The sequence below is a fragment of the Brachyistius frenatus genome, unplaced genomic scaffold, assembly GCF_029030835.1.
Source record: "Brachyistius frenatus isolate BFR_SWC_R1_liver_20210118 unplaced genomic scaffold, ASM2903083v1 Contig_10, whole genome shotgun sequence".
Lineage (NCBI taxonomy): Eukaryota > Metazoa > Chordata > Actinopteri > Embiotocidae > Brachyistius > Brachyistius frenatus.
Window position 1 is genome coordinate 7,216,236 of NW_027210609.1, and position 18,951 is coordinate 7,235,186.

The 18,951-nt window shown below is 38.9% G+C and overlaps 1 protein-coding gene across 1 annotated transcript; it reads left to right on the forward strand.

Moving 5' to 3' along the window:
- Positions 1–2,594: 2,594 nt before the first annotated feature.
- On the forward strand, positions 2,595–7,170 carry snrpc (small nuclear ribonucleoprotein polypeptide C). Its single transcript, XM_069691163.1, has 6 exons — positions 2,595–2,658; positions 3,375–3,417; positions 3,530–3,638; positions 4,401–4,460; positions 5,264–5,368; positions 6,576–7,170. Exons 1-6 carry the CDS (start codon positions 2,651–2,653, stop codon positions 6,695–6,697), a joined length of 447 nt encoding a protein of 148 aa, XP_069547264.1. The 5' UTR covers positions 2,595–2,650; the 3' UTR covers positions 6,698–7,170.
- Positions 7,171–18,951: the final 11,781 nt, after the last annotated feature.

Here is an 18,951-nt window from a genome sequence, read left to right on the forward strand (position 1 = left end):
TTGGTTTATCAATGAAACACACGCTGCTCGTGTTTTCTGCTCGGTACCAACGGTGCCACCAGCTCAATTAAAAGATTATAATAATTACACATGATTTAAAATAGGTTTGGTTTTTTTTTCCCCCCCGTCAGAACGATTCTATTATTTTGGACACAAAAATACAAATATCCTCTAAAACTAGTATTTAAACCATGCTGTATTGTTTTATTTATTTTTTTTGTACCTTTATTAGGTAGGTAGGTAGGTAGGTATTTACTTTATTAATCCCAGAGGGGACATTTTTTCGCTTCAGCAGCATACAGAAGCAATAAGATAATAATAGAAATAATAGAATAAAATAATAGAATAGAATAGAATAATAGAAAAGCAATAAAATAGCAGTAAATAGCAGTAAAAAATATAAAATGCACAGTATATACAGTACATTATATATCTATATATATATTATATACAAACAAACCAAGAAACACAGTCAACATATATATACAGTATAGTATATATCTATATATATTATGTACAAACAAACCAAGAATACAAACAAACCAAGAAACCAAACCAACCACTATTATGTGCTACAACAAAGGACAAATTTAAAATGAGCTGTCAGTTTATATGTATATCTAGCTAAATCCAATCTCGTTTAATGCTGAGGGCATTCAAAGATTTTATTGAGCACATTTCAAGGGGCCCAGCAACAAAAAAAAATGACCTCAAAGAAACACAGATTGGCTAAAAGATGCAAAAACAACCAAAAGGTGATACAAAATTAAATGCAAATGATCATAAAGAGATCCAAAAATGACAAGTATGGAAACAAAACAAATAAAAGAGATGCTAAATAAACACAAAGAGACACAGAATAACTACAAATAGATGCATTACAATCACAATTAGACAAAAGATTGACAAAAACAATTAACACAAACGGACAATAAAGAGATGCAAAATGCAGATGCACAATTGGAGACCACAGCCCCACATCTTGTCTGCATGGCTTTCAGTTTACTGTCTTGTGTCTTGTCCTCCTTTGTGGGACAAGTGTCCTTTTACATGTCTGTGCTCAGGGGCCCATTGTTTCATAGTCCATCCATGACTCAGGGGAATTTGTAACAATTTGTAAACCCCATTTATATTAGCTTTGATAGACCAAGGAGATAATTAGAATAACCTCCCAGTGTAACACAACCAAATTCAGCAGAAAATGACTAACTTAACCTAAGGCATGCAATAATATACACCTTTTTTCACAGACTGAAATAGCACCATTGACCATGTACACACCTGGTTTAGAGCTCCTTTGAATTTGACAGTGACTATGACTGGGAGAACTAAAACGTGAACGTCCTTGAACAAAAACTGGAAATTATAATCCTTATGAAGGTATGAGTTATTGGAGGGTAATTGTATCAGACTGTACTTAAAAAAAACTGTCCTCAGTGCATGTTAGTGCATATGTGTATGTGTGCCCAAGAGATATAGCTAATGATGTATTACAGATTCTGAGCCTTAAGTCCAGGATTCATATTAAATATGTTTCAGCACAAGAATGACATCCGAGTTGTGATTTGCAGCTCAGTGACACACGTGTACACACATCGAAGCTTTGATATTGTACATATAATTTGCACAACTCATAATGCTGAATAACTCTAACATACTTTTTATAGATGTAGTTTTTATGAAGCAATTTGTTTTTGAATAATTTAAATCAAATCAATAAAATGTTATCTATATAGCGCCAAATCATGACAGAAGGCACATAAGGGCTCTTGACACTGTAAAGTGTGAGAAAGCAGCCCAACAATTGAACAATTCCACCATAATAAATATCTGGGAGTAAAAACTCCCTCAGACAGGACCAGACCCGCAGGTGGCAAGCCATCTGCAGAGAGAGAGAGAGGAAAGAATAGCAGCGAGACACAGGGGATATTAACCATTGGGTATGATAGTCGCGCCGGCAACTGCAGACCAGAAACATGCAGCTTTAGGGCCACATAAATACACAGAGATAACAAACAATAAATTAAACTAGTTAATACGATGGCATGGTGGAATACATTATATTTCAGTCATATTCTTAATTGTATAATTAGCTAATGCTATGTTCCAAAATACCTGTATGATAAATGAATTAAAAGTCCAAAATAGTTTATATGTTGATATCCGTACATCGATAAAAGCCCAATATTATGGCAGTCTGACATAAGGCCACTGTGTTGGCCAAGGAGCACTTTTATGAATACTTTGAGTTAATTTAGCAAATAATACTATACCTCTACTTAGGTAAAATTATGACTGCGGGAGTTTACTTGTAATGGACTATTTAATAAATCAGTAATACAATCATGGAAGGTATCTGCAAAAGGGACAGATTTTTTTTTAACATCGATAAGTTATATGTGTCATTAAAAGACACTAAATCGTTCAAGCAATACGTTCTTAACTGTTAAAAAAGTAGAATTGAGTAAACTAACCAGTTTCGTAAAGTGGATTATTTCTGACTGAATCATCGTGTCTCATAAAGACTAAAACGAGTACAAAACCATTTTAAACTACGAGGCGGAACAAATGGTGAGTTGGTCTTTGTATCTGGTCGGAACATTTCTTGGGAACGCCGGAATCGCGCTACCGAAGGCGGTTACGGAGAACCATGCCGAAGTACGTGAACGTATAATTGTTTTTTTTTTTACTGCAAAAATATTACGCCACAATCGTTCAACAAAGCTATTCATCGTTTATACTTGTGTTAAGTGACGAGTGGCGGTTCGCTAAAGTCTGAAAACAAATGTATCTGACCGGGTTTTGTTCGGGCTGCGACTAATCTCTGGAGCGAACCTCCATTTATACTTTAACCCGCAATTAAAAACAATTATTCCAGGTTTTTTTTTTTTTCTTCCCAAGAATAAGACTGGTTTAATATGGCTGTGGGGTGAAGTTATAAAACGACCTGTGGTTAACGCGGACTAACATCGTTTTACCTCCCAAAGGTGAACGTCGTAACTGGGACCACAATGTTGTAAAGTGGCTGCATCTGCAAAGATCAACGCATCACAATCAAATAAGTAGCAAAGGAAGCAGGAGGATTGAAGACCTAATAATCCTAACAAAATTAGTTATTCTTTTACTTTGATAAAATGCACAAAAAAAACAACAACTAGTAAAATAAATATGACTTTTTAATTTATTTCGTGGCAACTTAAATCTGCACGATCATGAATGCAGTTCATTTTCTGAGCAATCCTGTTTTAGAAATGATTTGTATTAAAGTTCTGCACAAAAGTATGATGTTATTGGTCAGCTCAGGTTTACAGCTCTAGATTTTTGTTTTGTTTTGTTTTCCCGCCCCCCTCTCACTCTTTTTCTTTTCTTTTTAGGTTTTACTGTGACTACTGTGACACCTATCTCACACACGATTCGGTAAGTTGCGTTTGTGTCTGATCAAATTTGTTAAAAAAAAAACAACCAAAAACGTGTTGTTTATTTTACTCTTCATTAATCCCCCGTGATTCTTTTCCGTTTCTGTCTCAAGCCGTCGGTGAGGAAGACCCACTGCAGCGGCCGAAAACACAAAGAAAATGTGAAAGATTACTACCAGAAATGGATGGAGGAGCAGGCTCAGAGCCTGATCGACAAAACAAGTAAGCCAATAACCGTTCTGCCGTCTTTTGTGCAGAGGGGGATTTCTTTTAAGGTTCAGCTCGAGGGCTTCTCGACCTGCTCGAGATATCATAAAATCTGTAAGATTCATATCATGCGTGCGGTAAACCGACCGACGATTTCTTTGGTTGTGCGGTCAGCCGTTCGCTCTCAGATTGTGGGCACCGTATCATTTTTTTTCTTTTCCATATTTAATAGCCTGGTTAGACGTGGACAATAAAAGCCTGTTATATATATATATCCCACACATGACACACTTTGTGTGTGTGTGTGTGTGTGTGTGGGCTATCCAAGCTCCGATTAAACAGTGCAGTTTACTTCGGCCCCCTCTGAGATTACAAACCACTAATCCACATACGAGATGCAAAGCTAATGAGTAGCGTTGTCCAATGTGGAGAAATGGGTTGTTTTACGGACTAAACCGATTTAATAAAGAAAATTGTAGGCTACACGTTGTTTCAGCATATCGGCCGTCGCTTTGATTTCGCACCCTGTTGCAACCCCCCCCCCACCCCATCCCCCACCCCCCTCCGTACTTTCTACATTTAGAGCATGAAATAAGCTTGAATAAAATTCTTAACCAACCGTAAAAATACGATGGCAAGATTGTGTTTCTGTACATTATTCATACTTTACATGCAATATTTGTCTGTGTGTGTGTGTGTGTGTGTGTGTGTGTGTGTGTGTGTGTGTGTGTGTGTGTGTGTGTGTTAATGTTTCTTTTTTTTTTTTTCTCCCAACAGCGGCTGCGTTTCAGCAGGGAAAGATTCCCCCCACACCGTTCCCCGGTGGCCCGCCCCCAGGTGAGTCCATCGCGCTGGAGTAATTTGATTAAGTAACCACAACATGGACACTGTCCTTGATTGTTAAATTTAAATATTCTTACGGGAAACACTGTCGGTATATTTGTCTCTTTAAACGTCTGCTGAAGAGTTCAATTGGGACGACCAGCCAATAAAACGTGTGAAGCCGCAGGTTTCTGCATGATGACAAGTAACGGCGAATTCAAATCAACGGGTCACCGCGGCAAACAGCAGAAACCTATCGGGGGGGGGGACATTTTTTCACCTCTCACCTCTTGTAACATTTTATTAACTGACTTTATTGAGCAGCAGGTCCACTGGATGCAAATTAGAGTCTTGAGTCTTGCTCTCGGCACTTTGAGAAACAAGTTTCCAAAATAGACAACAAACATAGATCCAATATCCTGCAGCCACATTTGCAATTGTATCGACTTAAAAAAAAAAAAACCTGCTGTAAGATTTCGTGTGTCAAGCGCCATCATCTCAAGTAATGACAACACGTGGCGAAGGCTGATTGAAAGGAACGACAAGTCACCAAACTGACCAGCAGGATCGCAGCGGACACGCAGCATGTTGGGAAACACTCCGGGAGTTTGTGGCCGTGTTGGCACAAGTGAATCTCTTCTGATACATGTAGAGTTCACATGATTTTTGTCCACAATACACACGCGTGTGTGTGTGTGTTTCAATGCAAATTAGGCTCTCAGGATATAATGTAAATCTCCATGATCAATTTGAATCTGATGAATCGTATCTCGTCTCAACATTACTTGAATACTTAACGTTTGCTGTTTGTAATGCAGGCGGTCCTCCTCGCCCAGGGATGCTGCCAACGCCCCCCATGGGTGGTCCTCCGATGATGCCCATGATGGGGCCTCCACCACATGGGATGATGCCCGGCGGGCCTGGTAAGAAACATGTTTCTTTGAAGATCCTAATTTGTGCAGCTTCGCATCTGAAAGTGCCCGTAGAAACTGAGTGCTTTTGGAATTTAAGATATTTCAGACGGAGGAACTCTTTGCTAACACTTCATATGACACACAAGGGTTCATCAGGATTTTTTTTTTTTTTTTATTCTGTTTCGAAGCCACAGTAGCAGACCCCTTCAATTCCAAAGGTTTCTCCTCACAAGTTTTTTTTTTTTTATCCTAATGTGCTGAACCTTTGACATGATTAGTCAATAATGGCAAAAAAGTTTTGATTATTTTTATTACATTTTTATATCGCGTGTTTTGATAGTCTTATCTTTTGTTCCCACCTGCAACCCGACCCCTAGTCTGCCTCCGATTGGCTCTGACTTCAACCACGTCACCAACGGCGGGGGGGTAAAATAATAAGAAAGACATCTATTATCTGTTTTAATGCGGTATTTGCCTTTATTGTGTTGGCTCTCTTATCAAGAAAAAGCACAGGCCAGGCGTAAAAGTTCAGTTCTTTAAGAGTTTGCATCAAAAACAAACTCAGCAGGAGTCCAGCTCAGCTTAGAAAAACAGCATTTTTTTTTTTTTTTTTAAGTGGAGCAGAAACGTTCCTCCGCTCGCATTTAAATCAAGACAGAAGTTGTGTGCAGGAAGAACGCAGTCAGGAAGTAAATAGTTTCGTTGTTTTCATGGTACAATTTTTCTCTGATCGCTTTATGAAAAGGTTTAAATGAGGAATCTGCAACTGATTAAAATTTCAGTCGGTCTGGTCCCGTGTCGTGATTGAGGTGCTTATGTGGAGCGTTTTTATTCTGTTTGAGCTATGAAACCGTTTTTAAATCAGAATATTAGGCTCCACGTAAACGCGGCTATTGTAAATTTCACATCTTCGGATTTTAGACCGTTGTTAGCGTCGGCTCTGCTAAACTGTGATTACTGTTTTCTTTTGCCCTATCGATTACATAATAAATAGACAATTAAAATGATTGCGAGTTACAGCTGTTACCGTGACAGACTTAAGTCGAACTAGATATTTTCATGCCGCAGTGGCCTAGTTAATATGTGAGGAGTACGATCCTAACGAGGTTGTTCTAAATGACTTGTCAAGTTTTAAACGCACTGACGTGATTCTTTATGTAAAGCCGTCGTCATAAATCAATAGCTAAGCCGCGTATCCCTCCGCTGTCACATTTAGGAGGCATGAGGCCACCGATGGGAGGACCCATGCAGATGATGCCCGGGCCGCCACACATGATGCGTCATCCCCGGCCGATGATGATGCCAGTGAGACCGGGCATGATGCGACCAGACAGATAAGGCCGGGCGGACTTTGTGCGATCTTTGTTGCCATGAACAGACGCTGTCTAGTGAGGACACTTGTTTCGACACTCGGATTTATCAATACAACTTTTTTAAACTGCTGATTCCACCTTTCTTCAACCGTGAACAAAAGTCCCTGACTGTAATTGTCTTTTTTTTTTCTTCTTTTTTTTTTATATAATTACTTCATTTTCTGGTATTTATTAGTATTCACCTCATCAGAGTTAATTTCAGCTCCCCTTACAGAATTTTTTTTTTTTTTTTAACAACATCCTGTCCAGGTTAGACTATCTCCTCCCACTCCGACATACTGTTCAGCCCGCCCACTGAAAAAGCCTCTTAGATTTGACAATATTTGTTGCTGCATTTTTGCTTTGTTTCAGGTTTTAAATGTTGATTTTTTTTTTAAATTTTTTTTTTTATTACTACTTTGCATTGGTTTGACAAATAAAACCGTGATTTCAATCCTGTTTCTTTTCGATTGTAGTTCATATCAGCGGCTTCTTCGATGTTTTAAAGAACTGACCTGAACTGCCTCTGGCGTTTTTAGTTATCCGGGCTGATTTGACCTCTTTGAATTATGGGAGGTCAGATAACGTAGTGTACCATTGACGATGTTGACCGGGTGAGTTGTGAATTCATATGGCTGACACGAGCTCCTGACACGAGCTCCTGCGACGCAGTCTTAAGTGAAAACACCTGTGTGGGTGGGTTACAGGTATGTGGGGACATGGAGCCAAAGTCATTGCAGAGAATAGTCAAGTTGAATCTTTTGCAATTTTTCTGGTTGAGTACACTGAATTTTATTGTGGTTTTCTATTTTTTTTTGAAAAGTATTTTGTAATGTCTTATTAAAATGACAATAATTACCTGACTTTATTTTATATCAGCTATAATGAGCATTTCAATGTCTTTTCAGCTCACTGCGATGCAGCCTGCAATGTCACTCTTATGCTTGTTTTTTTTTTTTTTACTTTAAAAAAAAAAAAAAAAAATTGTTCATTTCGTTGTTTCCAGAAAGCAAAAAACTAAATGTTAAAGTTTAAAAAAAAAAAAATCACCGTACATTACATGCGCACCACGAAACAATTTGACAAAGTTAACAACTAGCTGGTGAACAAAGCGGAGCATTGAGATGCTAAAAACCAGAATATTTTTCTTTGAATTAGTAAAAGAAGAGTGACAAGGGGTCCAAACAATTTAGAAATGTTTTTTTTTTTAATTTTTATTTTTTTTATCTCCTGGATGTTTAAGGCTACAGTTTTCTAACAAGTTTTAGCACATCAACTTTACCAGGTGGTAGTATTTTAATGTATCTGTTTCGATTAAGGGATGCTGTTAAACTGCTCCGGTTTGGAGATTAAAGTTTCTACTCGGCAACTCGGTGCAGTTTTGAGCTGTTGAAAAAAAAAAAAAAAAAAATACAAAGGGAGAACATGTTTGATGAAAGTTTGACACAACATCACTCACAAGAGAAAAAAAGAAAGAAGCAAAATTAGTGTTGAGTCTTGATCAAGTGAAAGTGGAGTCTAATGCGCTCAGAGCTGTACCAGTTCGGCTTTTGAAATTCAAAGCGTTTAATGTTGCGTCACACTTTGTTGGTTTATACTCGAGCAGTCAGAAAACATGATGCATGTTTTTCTTGCCTGACATTTTTTACCCTGAATTAGGAAACGCAAAGCTGAAACTGTGAAGCTGGTTTAGTGTGTTAAGGTGAACACTGTGGCTGGACATCGTAAAAGGCCCTTGGACTGAACCCAGCTCTGCCACACGGGGTTTTCCTCACTGGACGTGACATTTTCTCTCAGCCTGCAGGTGTTAATGTGTGTGTGTGTTGTTGTTGTTGTTGTTTTTTTTGTTTTTTTTTAAGAGTGTTGGCTCCTTCATAGACTCATGACACGTACAGGCTGTACCTACATCTGGGATGAGCATCCCCCCTGAATAATGCACGCAGATAAGAGAAAACAGATGGGTATTTCTAATGTTGTTACCCCTCGACGAATGAGGAACTTGACCTGGTCCTCATTAGTTTACTCAGTCAAGCATGTTTGAAGAATTGCAGCTCTTGCATAAGAATCTGTGGCGGCAAGTGAATCATGATCTCAGCTGATGTTTGCTCCCACAGTGCCTTGCGAAACTCCACTGCTCTCCTCTAGCTGCGTTCTCCCTTCCGTATTACAAACGTCTGCCTATAGTTGGGAAAGTGTCTCAACAGATGGAGCTAGAGAGTCGTCGTGTTTTTGCAATTGCAACCGAGAAACTGGAATGATGTGCAGTGACTGATTATGTGCTTCCATGGACTGTCAAATTTCTTTGTATCTCACACTCCCAGAGGATATTTTTGTGGCTTTATGGTTTAGGAAATTTCTAGGCCATGTATAAAAAAGAAATGTGTTGAGGGCAATAGCCATATGCTTCACGCTGTGTTTGATAATTTATATACTTTCATACTGGAGGGAAAGCACTGCAAAGACAATCCAAACTGTTACAATGCTGTGCATCACATCAGATAAGTTTTAAGAGCTGTCAGTCATGCATGTTGTAAATTGCGATCTTCAAAAGAGACTTTGGTAGATTACATGCAATCTTTTGTCCACTCTAAGAAATGGATTCCATTAAATGTCCTATAAACATCCACTCTCCACATCAGTGAGACAGAAATAAAACCATGTTAATGCACATTTTATGCATATGTCGAGCAAAGGCGGATGCCCGGGTGTCATCTGAAATCGGAAGAGTCTTTATGAATATTTAATCTGGCCATGAAGTGGAGCGTTGCCCTGAAGGGAATGAAGTGGAGTGGTGAAAAGTGTGTACGTGATTAGAGCTCAGGAGTTGAGGAAATCACGAGAAATCCGCATTATAATGAAACGTACAATAAGAAAACCGCCCATGAACATCCACTACAGGGAAGGAGAGAGATTTCGAAAGCTAAATGAGTAAAATTAGGTTCTAAAAAAAAAACCCCAGATATTTTCAGCTATTGCAGGCAAAGTGATCTTTGTGCGATATCTTGATATTTCCATTAATGGTGCTATGGTCCATAAATATGGCCTTTAGCTACATTTCTCAAATAAAAAACAACACAAATAGTTGCTGCAACACAAGCGAGTGCTGAAAATTTACAGATTTGAGCTCAAGATTCATTACAAAGTCTTAAAAGCTCTGTTCGTGTTCAGAATTTAATAAATGTGTGAAAACCAGCTCTTTTTGTACTCATTCACACTTTAAAATGTCAAACAATTATCTTAATTCAGAGTATTTGTTGTCATTAACTCGTTGGCTTAATTAATTCAAAATGTAAATTTTTATCTTATATTCATAATTCGTAATTTTAATTTCAGTCTCTTGATGAATCCTTTAAATGTTCATCTGATTGTTCTATTTCTCATTACATTTTATGGAAGCATTTTCATCCTATTAGCACACAATTCCCAGCAGGCATTGTGTTAGTGTTACAGCTTTTATCTGATATGCAGAAAGATACATGATAGAGAATTGTTATGACTTTGTGTCACATGAGTCACATGATCTACTCTGTGATCAAAATGACAACACTGCCAACCATAATGAAGATATCTACTAAATATGTAGAGCTAAAGGCTCTGCAGTGCAAATTATATTAATAATATAATATCTGCCAGGAAATGAATTTCCAAAAGCACCACTCTTTCCATATTTAACATACGTGAAATAATAAATGTCAATGATAATCTAGCAGTGAAACAGAAAGTGAAAATCCTTGATGAGTAAAAATGCAGATTGGATTGAGTGAACAGAAACAAAGGCTCTAAATTATACAAAGTTAAAGTTGAAATCTGCATTCGCAGACGAGTAACACTAACTGACATATGGCCTCTTATATAATTGAACACTCTTTTTAAATTAAACATCCGTAAGATATGCAGCAGCATTTGCGTTTAACTTCTATCCACCTGGCGAAAGTAAGTCCTGGTTTTACTCCTCTTAAATCTGTTTTTCATCTCCACCAACCTCTGAGGAAAATAACAGCATCCTTAGCAGATAAATGCTCCACTGTTCAACACTGAGTTGCTAACTTTGCAGATAGTGTACAGTGGGTTTGTACAGTTGTTGTTTTGTTGTTTTTTTTTTAGCTGAAAACAGCTCAATGTTGTGCTATGAGAGTGATGAAAAGAACAATATAGTTCCAGGCCTGGGAAACCAAAGAAATGAGCTGCGAGCTGCTGTTAAGCTCTGCAGAGTTGAACGGCGTCAGGTTATAATTCTCTGTGGGTTCATTACTACGAGCTCGATCGCTGCTTTGAGTAACTGGGCTAAACTGTGACACTCGACACTCTTGAGGTGCGCTGCATTGAAATTGCACATTTTCTCAACTTTTTTCCTTTTTTACAGTGTAGTTCACTCTCTCCCTCTTTGATATTCCCGTCACAAGTGAACGCATTAATGTCATGAATATCAACACTCAGAGCTCACAGGAGAGGCACTCAGAAAGCTATTCTCTGCAGCCCCCACAGAACACACCAGCAAGGCCGGGGAAGCGGCCGGGCTTACGGAGGACTGCTGATTGATTTACTGTTTATTCTAAACAGGTTGGACTGTGACTGACGGTCGGCCGGACTCGCCCAGGTTTACGCTGTCTGCAGGGTCATGCGGGTTCTGTATTCATGATGATGCATCTTCTTTTGCTCCCAGCATGCAGTTGGCGGCCTTACCACTCAACAGCCTTGGTTGAATGGAAAATGATAATCCCCTGACTAGCAATTCCTCCAAAGCCAATTGGCTCATAACTGCATGAGGACCAGGATGGTGCTGGGGAGTCTGGGGGATGATTGCACAGGGCTGCTGGGTGGGCTATTGATTCAAAGTGTGGCTGAGAAAGAGCAGTCTGCAATGCAAAGATTTTGGTAGACTGTCAATGCTCCCTTTTCCTCCTCCCTTTTGTCCCTCCCTCCATGTCTTCCACCTCCTTTCCTCCTCCTCCCTCGTGTCTCCTTCTCTCTGCTCCCTGCTACCAACACTACTCTGTAATTTAATCCATTTAGTCATGGCTCCAGATCAATATCCATTTTCCTTGGCCTAAGGGAGAGCCTCCTGAATCGGCTTGTTTCAAACAGTGGTTGTGTTGGCCAGCAGAGGCTCCCATGGGCCTGCGGGCTGATACAGATGTACTACACCACAGGATCTGAGAAAACAAAGCTTGCATCTAATCCCTTACTAACCTGCTGTAGTTGTTGTAGCTTTCCGTGTACGGCCACATTTTTATGAACCGTTTGTAGCACTTTTCATCATTTCAAATCAAAGGCTCCGTTCTAGATCACAGTGAATTATTCTCTTCCACTGAGACGTTGAAATGCAACGCCTGGCTGGTTAGCAAATGAATGACATCAAATCAGATTCAATTAAGGCTAATTTGATTAGCGGGCCTTGTCAGTGACCAAGAAGAAAGATGGAATTATTATTTCTTCTCCCTCCAGGATTGATTTACTGTCGGCACAAGGAAGGCAGATGAAAAGTACTGTAGTTAGTTTTACTATCCTCCATTGAAAAGATTCAATCACTGCTAACAGCCTACGTGTCCTGCCAAGGTGTCCTTGAGCAAAATGACAACCCGCCATCAGCTAAATGTCTAAATGTGACTGTAAGAACTCGTCGCTCGCTGCCATTGGCCGAACATTTTGAGCGCACATAACATTTAGTTGCCCTACTTCAGTATAAACTGTGTTTATCCCGCCCTGCGGCAGCCTGCCACCGGCCAGCTGTATGCTCTGTGCACACCGACAGTGATTCTCCTTCACCTGCTTCGGTGTGCTGTTCATTACCATGTTTTATAAATAGCTGTGTTAAATATTCATCTGTCAGCATTTGCATACGAAGTATTTTGTGCTTCACATTTGAGTTTCATAAAGTCAAAAGGACAGGCAAACAATTTACACTGAACTTCATTCAGCTACAACTACCGGTGTGAAAAACTAAAAGTTTATTCAGAATATTATATTCATTTTTAAAGGACTTTAAAAACTTAAATCGGTCTAAGATCACCCTCATTTGCATATATGTCAGTACTATAAGGACCAAAGGAAACTTTTAATTAGCAATGTACTTAAACAAAATTATTTCTGCAACAGTCAATATTCATAACTCAAGTCAGATATTGCACTGATGTTTCCAACTTGAACTGGCGGCTGTCATCAACCCTTGATTCCCAAGATTTTTGTACACAAATAATGTTTGAGCTCCAAAGCTAGTCTATTTTCAATTTGCATTTCATCCCTCTATAGTTGTCCGAATTAAGGTGAATACCCAGAGCTGGAACTGAACCACAGATGTTTGTTGTTACCGTTTTACCCGGTCAGAACCCAAAACCACCAAAGCACCTTCTGGGACATATACCAAGGCTGTTTGAGGCCCTTCATCATGAACAGTGATCATTAGTAGGTTTCTGTGCTCGGGAATGAACTATGATGCTCAATTTTAGGTGCTAAAGGCTAATTTAAGTGCCAAATCAGCTGAGATCTCGTAGATGTTTAAATTATAAACATGCATCTCCATTGTGCAGCTGATGATATTTTTGATGCTGGTAAACGTTCCAGAATAGCTCAGCGAGAGATTGCTATGTCAACCAAATAATAATAATTTGATTTACATAATTAATAACTCCTAAACTAGTAAACGTCACAGTTGGTACTTTACTTTAAGGGGTGATATATTTTTGCCTCAATTTTGGAGAAATGGTTCTCTGTTTGTGGTCACAAATCCTCATTACTAATTGAATATATGTAAAATGACAGTATTGATGCTAAAATTCATTGAATATAAATGAATAATAAACATTTTGCCTGTTAAATCATCTTAAAAACAAATCTATATGTTATTATGTTTATATTGTTTAGCTGTAAGATAACTCAGGCACCATGAAGATTTCAAATAATAAAAGGTCATATTCTAAAATAGAAACCTCAAGCACACCCGTCTGAAGTGTTTTTGTTTTCCCCAATTCAGAAAGTCTAAATTTGAAATAACGTTGCCTGATAAATTTTTCATATAACCTCACCTACAACTAAAGGACTTTAATTTTTTATCAGGGTCCTCATCAACTCAAACATATGGTTGTCATCCATACATGCATATAAAAGCGGTTGCAAATTTCTGCCTCTGAAGAGTTTCCCTGGTCCATAGTTGATGTACCATCAAAAGATTATTCTTTGCCTTTCTTAACACTTTGTTGCAAGAAAGTCTTATTTTCAGGGTTTTTTTGGTGTCGAAAGAACATGCTGCCCCTGATGTTCTGCAGTCTACCCTGAAAAACTCCAGTTAGTCCAACCACTTTATCACACTTTTGCTCTGGCCCAGTTTCTTTTGGTTTCTATTCCAAAACAACATGTTTGGACAGTTTCTTTTGAGCTGAAAAGTACCACTGACTGACGGTTAATTCTTAGTTATTCTCAGTCAATATATAACAGACTAACACTATGCGTTCCTTTTTTGACATGTTGTGAGACCTACAAAGCCAAAAAGCTGACATAGTCGGTTGAAAAAGCTTCGGTAATGTCTGTTTTGTGGAAATACATAATTTCTGAGAAAACTGCGAAACTATCAACAAAACAAAGCTATAAAGCAAACCGAACTGCAGCTGGCTTTAAACTAAATGTTGTCTTCTCATTGTTATCTGGTACTCCAAAAAAAAAAAAAAAAAGACTATTTTAATGAACTGACAATCTGAAGGTTAATAATCGTTTAATATTTCAGTATATTACAGAATACTCTTAAGACTATTGTTTCTTTCGAAAAATCATGTTGTAAAAACACGTGTTGTGAGACTTGAAAAGCCAGTTTTGTGGTGTAAAAATCTTTGTTGACATCTGTTTTACCATATAAAAAGTTTGTTCCAAGAAATTGTATGGTTTCTGTGAACATGGCTTAGTTAGCAACAAAACAAAGCTTTAAACCAAGACGAACTGCTTTATGTGGGGTAGTCGGGGCTGTATCATGTTAAAGCTGGCTTTAGCAGCGAACACTAAAATGGCTCGAATTAGCCTAAATGTAGCCTACTCATTGGGTTCTCCCCAGCTGTTATCCGTTATAAAAAAAAAAAAAAAAAAAAAAAGACATTGTATTATAGAGAGATTTTGGAAAATCAATTTTTTTTAATATTAGCTACTAAATCAGACAGTCGCTAAATTCAGTCATGATAAAATTCCAGGCCAAGCCAACGTATCGAGCTCGACTGTGTAGTTACTGTGTTGTCCTCTTTGTTGGTGCATTTCCCCCTTCTGTGAACAGTATCCAAAGGCAGCATGCAGCATCTGCTATTTTTAGAGTATAAAAATCAGCCTAAAAAGGAATAAGATTCGTAACAACTGTCGTATCTGCTATGCAGTTTGCCAGCAAGTCAAAATGAAATCCTTTTTTCTTCTGTAGTTACCGCTGAAAATGTCAAAATGGAGCAGAGTCATATTCTCGCCTTGTGAGTTTCAAAAGTGGTGTGTGATATGCTGGCATAAAGACACTCCCGCTAAAGCTTTCTCTGTCTTTCTTCTCATCGGTAGCATGAACAATCCGAAAAACCTCGGGACTTTTTTTTTTTTTTTTTTTACCTGTACATGAACACTCACTATGAATCCCCTTGAATGAAGGTGCAAAATCTGCAGTTCTCCACAATGATTGTGCAAGATTACCAGCAGAGAGGAGAGAAGTTTTCACAAATCACGTCTTTTCCAGCCTCAAAGGAAAACGCAAAACTGCCTCAAGTGTCCCAAATTGTTTCTATCGGGAAACTGTCTCTGCAATCTAGTGTCTGTCTGCTTATCTCCCCTACAGAAACTTCTGTTGTTCCCTTCTGTCAGTCAATATGCGCCCAAGGTGGAATTGAAAGACCCATCATCTGTTACCATCTCACTCATGCATGTAATGGTGTTTAAGACAAGAACTCAGCTCTTGTTAGAAATAAGCAAAAACCTGTCTTTATCAAAGCATGCGGGAGATCGCTTTCCACTCTGGGGTTTTGTTCTTTCTTTGCTTCCTTCTCCCTTTTGGCAAAGATTACAGGTAGATAATCAGCTCTGTACTAAATTAATTTATTCAATCCCTTAAAACAAAGCTAAAAACATTTCACAGTTTTATGTATTTTGTAAGAAGTTTTTATTGCCATTACAGTGTTTATGGTGTGGCTTATCAGAAGAGTTTTTATTCAGTTATTACTGACTGAGCTTTCCAAGAAAATAGTATTTCATTCAACAGCAGGAACATTTTCTTTCTCTAAAAATAAGAACGACCCGGTGAATCGAGATTTCAACAAAAATGTCCCGTAATGTCACCTTTTAAATCCGAAGAAATCATCAGAAAGCTAAAGCTGAATACTAGAGTGCTGTATTGCCTTTTACTCTAGCAACAAGTACGATTGCTTCTAAAAATGTGCTCAATATAGAGTCAAGGGCAGAGTCTATTTTTATAGAAGGAGAGGATTCTTACTCTCTAAAATTCTTTGATGTTCAGAAGTTAAAAAGGCTAAAAGCCTTTGGGTAGACGCCGTGTATCTAAAGTTAAAGGCAGATTTAGCCACAGAAATAAACTTTTGCAGGGCAAGTTTAGGCCGGGTTTGTGTAGTAAAGAGTGCAGTGTGACAGTATAGAGAGGCGCTCCTGTAGTATTGTGTACCTTGAGCGAACTTTTATTTTATAAATGGATTTTCCTTCGACCATCAACATTGATTAATGTCTTTTTTTCTCAATTTGTGTTTTTAATCTATCTTAAAGTGCTGCGTGAGCCGGCTCATAATGGAAGTGGATTGTCTCACACTATCACTTCCCCGAGGATAAATCTCCTGACTCTCGGCTGAATATATTGAGCATGTCTGATTGATTCATGACTGCCAATATCATTACTATCATTTCGACATACATCTCCAGTGCTCGCTGGATATGGAACTTGTCAAGGGCAGCCACCATGGGGGCATTACATTGAAAGTGACCTGGCCGTGAACTGTGGATTAATTAGCCTACCTTCTCTTTTTCGCTCTACCTGCTCTCCTCAGTGTCTCTCTGCATCTCTCCCCTAACTGTTTCCTTTATCCTTTCTTCCCTCTGAATTAAAATGTGTCTCTCCTAGTCATTAGATTCAACTGAAAATTTGTGATGTTTCCTTTTTTTTTCTCTCTCTCTCTCTAAACCTTGATATTCTGAGCCAACTGCAATAAAACAGGGCATGTGTTTAATCTGTCAGTGCCCATTGTCATCATCACCCCCCTGATGGGAAATTCAGAAACATGGAGCTGTGCCCATTGTTTTCACTGAGAGCAGCACAGAGAGCTTTAACCCAACACAGGAAGCCCTGCGTGCCTGTGGCTTCAACACAAACATTCGCCCCTGCATTCATGCATGCACGCACATGTGCAACCATGAACACATGCATCCATACGTGAATACACTGCAGGTGCACACAGACCTTCAATGTGTCGTGCTATCGTTTCCCATCTTACATACAAATGAAGGAACTACAATTGGATTCCTCGGTGCGCCTTGATTCTCATATTTCCAGCACGTTGAAGTTATCTGTTAATTTTGTCTTTGTCCTTACTTGGCCGGCAGCACTTGCTGTGTCACGTGATGCAGAAAAAAAAAAAAAAAAAAAAAAAAAAAAAGAGCAATCCTCTTTTACACCAGACCATAAACACATTTTCCCTCTGAAAAGGATGTTGTATTAATGCTGCGATAACATGAACGCTGGCCAGTTTTTGAAGGTGAGAATTCATGGCAACAATGCTGAAATGTTCTGCTCACGATTGATCGCTCTATGTTTTACATTGTCAAAACAATGCGTCTTGTTCAACGGCATCTGCTGTCAGCTGTCAGCTGTCATCCCTGTTGTCGTCAAAGTAAACACATCATTAGAAATTGGACTTTGTTTCCCATTGCGTGAATGCTAGTTTGGTTAGAGGGGAAATTCCTTCAGAGTGCCAAAGAGTAACAGGACCCATTGTGTTGACATGTAAAGTAAAAAGAAAAATGGAGGGGATTTAGCAAGAGACGTAATCCCGTATATCTACCATATTAGCATCTCTTATTGGCTTTCGGTAAAATCCTGAAAAAAAAAAAAACCTAAAATTTAAAGTTCTTCTCCAGACATTTGATGCTCCATCTTATCTCAGATCTTTTAGTGCCATATTATTCTAATATAGAGCTTCGTGTCAGATTGCAGGCCTACTTGTGGTTTCCTGAGTTTTCAAAAGCAGAACGGGAGGCAGAGTCTTCAGCTTTCAGGCCCCTCTCCTGTGGAACCGTCCCCCAATTTAGGTTCGGGAGGCAGACACGCTCTCTCCCTTTAAGATTAGGGTGAAAACCTTCCTTTTTGGTAACGCTTATAGTTTGGGCTGGTGCAGGTGACCTTGAGTCATCCTTTAGTTATTATGCTGCATGTCTCGGGTGCAGAGGGACCTCCCATGATGTATTGAGCTCCCTTCCTCTCTTTCACTCTCCAAATGAATTTATATGCCACCGTTGCATCTCATTACCTTTATGTATTCTCTCTCCTGTAGTTTCGTGCTTCTTCTGCGGGTATCTCTGGCTCTGGACCCGCGTGTTTTTGATCTGCCACCACCAACCATCAACCTACCCAATGTTTATTCATTGTTGTCTCTGTATAGGGTTCTTTTCTCTTTCTGCTCCCCTTTCACCCGAACCAGTGGAGGTAGATTGCCACCCACCTCTGAGTCTGGTTCAGTCGCAGGTTTTCTTTCTGTCAAGAGGGAGTTTTTCCTTCCAGCAATGTGGACATTGCTCACATGAGAATTGTTGAATTGTCGGGTTCCTCTCTGTAATGTTGTACGGTTCGCTTGTAAGGACTTCACTGTGTTGAACGTGCATGAAACGTGAATAAACGTTCAGGGAATCCTTGAAATAATTACGATTCATCTCCATGGGACCATGAATGTCGCCACAACAGTTTGTACCAATCCATCCTCTAGTTATTGAGCTATTGATTAAAAAAAATCTCATCCAAATATCAAGAGATCACCTTAATTATTAGGATTTGTCATCTGGAAACAATTAATACCAGATTTAACTGCAAATGAATGCATTTTTTTTGCTAAGATACAACTCTGGCTAAACTTGCAATGGTGAACCTCATGTTAGTTTCCCCATACAGATGTTACCGATAAAAGAGTGTTTGTGGAAATTCACAGAATAACCTGGTGAGATTACCAACTAAACCGAGTTAGACGCTGAGAAAAGATTGTGTCTCAACCCTCCAGTCTCTCTCTGCTTCTCCAACTC

Bases quoted from the DNA above. Each gene is read 5' to 3' on its own strand.
- snrpc (XM_069691163.1), top strand. The intron at 3,639-4,400 runs GTAAGCCAATAA...TTCTCCCAACAG, and splicing joins GAGCCTGATCGACAAAACAA to CGGCTGCGTTTCAGCAGGGA. The intron at 4,461-5,263 runs GTGAGTCCATCG...TTTGTAATGCAG, and splicing joins CCCCGGTGGCCCGCCCCCAG to GCGGTCCTCCTCGCCCAGGG.